The 4,379-nt window shown below is 38.2% G+C and overlaps 1 protein-coding gene across 1 annotated transcript; it reads right to left on the bottom strand.

Moving 5' to 3' along the window:
* Positions 1–2,992: 2,992 nt before the first annotated feature.
* On the bottom strand, positions 2,993–4,094 carry LOC139353969 (uncharacterized). Its single transcript, XM_070998160.1, has 2 exons — positions 3,952–4,094; positions 2,993–3,808 (listed from the first exon to the last, which is right to left on the bottom strand). Exons 1-2 carry the CDS (start codon positions 3,977–3,979, stop codon positions 3,153–3,155), a joined length of 684 nt encoding a protein of 227 aa, XP_070854261.1. The 5' UTR covers positions 3,980–4,094; the 3' UTR covers positions 2,993–3,152.
* Positions 4,095–4,379: the final 285 nt, after the last annotated feature.

Raw genomic sequence — 4,379 nt, 5'->3', positions numbered from 1 at the left:
CCCAAGCTTACTGTCTCCTTATACACGACCGTTTAGTTGAATATAACCCAGTAAACGGACTAGTACAACGAGTTGTTTAACATTAGAAAAATGTTGAAAGACATTGTTTCGATTGATGTTCCAGGTTTCTTTGATAATAATAATAATTTTATTCTAAATGAAATTGGAATTGTATTCGAAAAAGATCCAAACTTGAATAATTGTTTTTTAATAAATCCACCATATGATTTTACTTTGCTAAATACAAAATCTCGAAAGACTGCAATTTGGTTAACCAATACACATCACAACATTTTTTGGAACGATGGAGAAAACAGTTTTCCATAACCTCGGAAGTATCTAAGGACAATTACGAGCGGAAAACAAATTATTTGTAAAAGTGTGGAGCAGTCCGTTTATTAGTATCGAGGAAATGGGCTGTCAGTCATTAAACAGGTTTAAAGGAAACCGGTTTTCCTACTGTAAAACACACCTTAAGGGCGGGGTTTGTGCTCTAAACAATGCATACATTATTTTGACATTTTTTAAACGTAGCTCCCAAACAATAAAATAATTATTATACATCATTTTAAAGTTGAGACTAGACGTGTAAAGACCTGCAAGAAAATAAAATTAACAAAATGAAATTTCATGAGGAAATTGACCAATTTATTGAACAATTTAAAGGAGATATAATTGGTCAGCATTTTCAATACCTTCTAAACACAAAAACTATGTTCATGAACCGAGGTGGACATGATCTCAAAACAAGGAAGAACGCTATAGTCGAGTACCTCGACTATCAGATACCCGTTACTCAGCTAAAGGGACCAAAGGGAAATGGAGATATGCAAGCAGCAAATCGAGATTTAAATACGCCACCTACCGGCGGTAGACAGATTTAAGCGTTATGGGCGTTAGAGTGGGCGTGGCAAAATTTTTTTTGGATTAATCGATAGGTATTGACGAGACCAATACATTTCTGTTTTTTATCTAGCATGAAAACTGTGGCCGTCACAGGTTTGGGCGATTTGTGGGCGTTAGAGTGGGCGTGGCAATTTTTTTTTCGGGTCACTCGATAGGTATTGATGAGAAGAATACACTTATGTTAAAATTTTTATTATAGCATCAAAACTGTAGGAGCCACAGTTTTGGGCGGTTTGTGGGCGTAAGAGTGGGCGTGGCACATTGCTGAAACAAACTTGCGCTGCGTAAGAAGCTCAGGAATCTGCACACCAAATCTCAACAGCCTAGCTCCCATAGTTTCCGAGATCTCAGCGTTCATCCGGACGGACAGACAGACGGACAGACGGACAGACGGACATGGCTAGATCCACTCGGCTAGTGATCCTGATCAAGAATATATATACTTTATGGGGTCGGAAACGCTTCCTTCTGCCTGTTACATACTTTCCGACGAATCTAGTATACCCTTTTACTCTACGAGTAACGGGTATAACTACGAATTATGGTGAACACTTTACATTATGTAATCCAGAAATGACGTCGGAAAAGTGCGCCTGCTTCTTCTATGCAAATCGCCGGAATCAAAGCAGAAAATTAATTTCTATATATAACAAAAATGTTCGCAATACCAAAATAAATGAATAAATGTATTATTATGCTACAAAATAAACTTCTGACTTTTTATTTCGAGTTAAAATTACAGGTGCGGAGAATGGAAAATATTTCCTTGACTGAGATATGTCGGCTACTTGCGAGTTGTTGCGCGGTCGTGATTTCAACCCCTATTATGGGAACGTCGTATGAGGTCGTATGAGGTCGTTGGCGTGAGGCTTATGATCTTGTCAATGAGCGTGCGCCTTCTGGGTTGTGCATGTGTCCCTTTTATTGCGGTCAGGTAATTGACAGGTGCGCATGTTCGGGTAGCTCTTGCTTGAATCCCTTTTATGACATGTTTATGACCCATTTGTGGAAAGGAGAGAATCTTAGACAATTTACCAGTTAAACATTCTGGGGCGGAAACAAAAATGTGTATTTGAAAATATTCCACATCTGAGAATCATTAACTTGTGAGATTTATTTTTTTGGGGTTCTTTTGATTTCTAAATTAGTTTTATAGTCATAGGAAACATTATTCCCCAACATGATCGGACATGTTCCTCTAAGATAACCATCTTTGAATACTTTGGGTGTGCGACCTTTCACACGTGCACAGCAACACCTGTGATAATGAGGCAAAAGGGTGCGCGATCACACCTTTCCCCAACATGATCGGATATGTTCCTTTAAGATAACAACCTTTGGATACTATGGTTGTGCGACCTTTCTCACGTGCACTTTTCTCACCTGACTATTAATTGCACATAATGAGGGGAAGGATACATGATCAATATTGTCACATGGGGATGTGGGGGCGATGGGGTCAATTAATTTTACTCTTTATAGACATGATCGTTACATTTTTATTTTTTTTTTTATGTCGCAGAATCCGCGTTTCCCTACTACTAATGTAATAATAAGGCCAACATTGTGCGAGAACTTGGCTTCTTCGAATTGTGGCTATGGTCCCCCATCACTCGAATAAATCTTGCTTAAAGCCCGAGATCCCTCTAATTGCCGGCCATTAGAAAATGTTAATTGTCATTAAAGGGGGCTGGGCAGCCATTTCCTAGGGATAACCATAAATAAACCCAATCGGAAGTGAGCTGGATATTGATGAACCGTGTAATAAAATTAACACCACTCTTCGTTGTCCCTTTTCTGTCTATCTAGAGAACTTGCAATTCCAGCGGAACAATTCCAATTCGAATTGAATTAAGTTTGTGGAAATTATTTTCCATTTTCATTTTACAACCCTTTCTGTTTTTTTTTGCACTGCTCAGTCAGTGTGACCGGATAATAAGCTGGCTGAACTGTCATAAACATTTTTAATTAAATTCAATATCCAAGATCTTTGTCGGGTCGCTTTTTTGTTTGTCTTTCTATGATGACAGGGGAAAAATGGAAGACTGAAATATGAATGCAAATAATTGGATTGGTTCTGGGGGACGTAATGAGAAGAGATTTAAATTAAAATGTTAGAAAGGGTTCAGTAATTGTGGGGTATTATAAGTTGTGGGGTAATGTAAAAGTTATTTTTGAGTTTAACATTGATTGAAAAATGCTTCACTTGCAGCAGGTATGAATACTCAAAAAGATGTGACTAAAAATCAGCGATTCGTTCCTTTCAACGGATTGCAATGAAGTCGGTTCCAAGTAGTGTGTTGCACGCCAGCACGGCCAAATTGCGGCGTGCCTTCTTCCTGGTTATCCACTTTGGTACCCATATTGGCGAACGGGCGCATATATTTCAGAAGCGAAGTGGGGTGAATTTTCTTCCATTTGTCGGGCAATTGCGATTTGGTCTTATAATCGATCTGCCACTCCTCGAACAACTTATGGATTGCAAATGAGGCCAGTTGTAGTACGGCTATTTCTTCCTGACATGTTTGAGTGTTTAGCTTTGCACAGAAGAAATCGCGCAAAGCCTTCTCGCAGGCAGCTGACTGTGCCGCATGTTTGGAAATTCCATCTCCCATGAACTTCTTCGAGTTGATAGTCATCAGGGCCGTGATCTTGCCATCATGACTGCGTTTTATGGTCTTGTTGCTGACAAACATTTCCTTGCTTTCGTTGACCACCGCAATGGCATCCTTGGAAATCAGGCTCTTCACCCATTGTTTGAGATCTTCGGAGTCGGTTTGCTCCTCAAAGGAGGTTTCCTCTTCAGAAATCTCTGCTAGTTCAACATTGGAGGTTGAAGCAGGTACCGCAGCTTGCATTTCGATTTCCTCATCCAGCCTTGCAAATGAGTTATCGATGGAATCTAGAACAGGAATATGGTTATAAATCTTAATCCGGAGAATATAAGTCTAACACTTTTCATTGTTAATATCTAAGAAATCGAGACTACTTTTTTCGCAATTTTTGGGAACCGTCTGTCGGGATACTGCCACATTATTTTCTTACCTGGTTCAAGGGGTGTTAAGCTATTCATTATGGCCGAATCGAATAAGAAGGAAATCGGAATATTCCGTATAAGGTTAGATTTTTTCGTCTCTCCCTTTTACAATGTCAAAAAAGAATGACTATCATATTTAGTAAGTTAGTAAGACCGTGACAGGTTAAGAAAATAACGACTCGATTATCGATAGTGTCAATTGTTGTCGATTGTTTTATTTTAGTTTAATAACACTTACATAATATCGAAATAAATACATCAAGCCCAGGCCTGAACGTATATTGTAAGGTAAATTGATATATTATAAAAATGAAATAAAAAATGGTGTACAAAATATATAAATTAGAAGTTAGTAAATTTAGAAAGTATTTTTTTATTTTTTTTTAATGTCGGTGTAATACTTTCGACTCTAAAACATAGTTCTAGGTAAAGTTTA

Source organism: Drosophila suzukii (assembly GCF_043229965.1).
Source record: "Drosophila suzukii chromosome Y unlocalized genomic scaffold, CBGP_Dsuzu_IsoJpt1.0 scf_Y1, whole genome shotgun sequence".
Taxonomy (NCBI): domain Eukaryota; kingdom Metazoa; phylum Arthropoda; class Insecta; order Diptera; family Drosophilidae; genus Drosophila; species Drosophila suzukii.
Note: the sequence above shows the minus strand (reverse complement) of the source record. Positions and strands in the feature narration are given on the sequence as shown.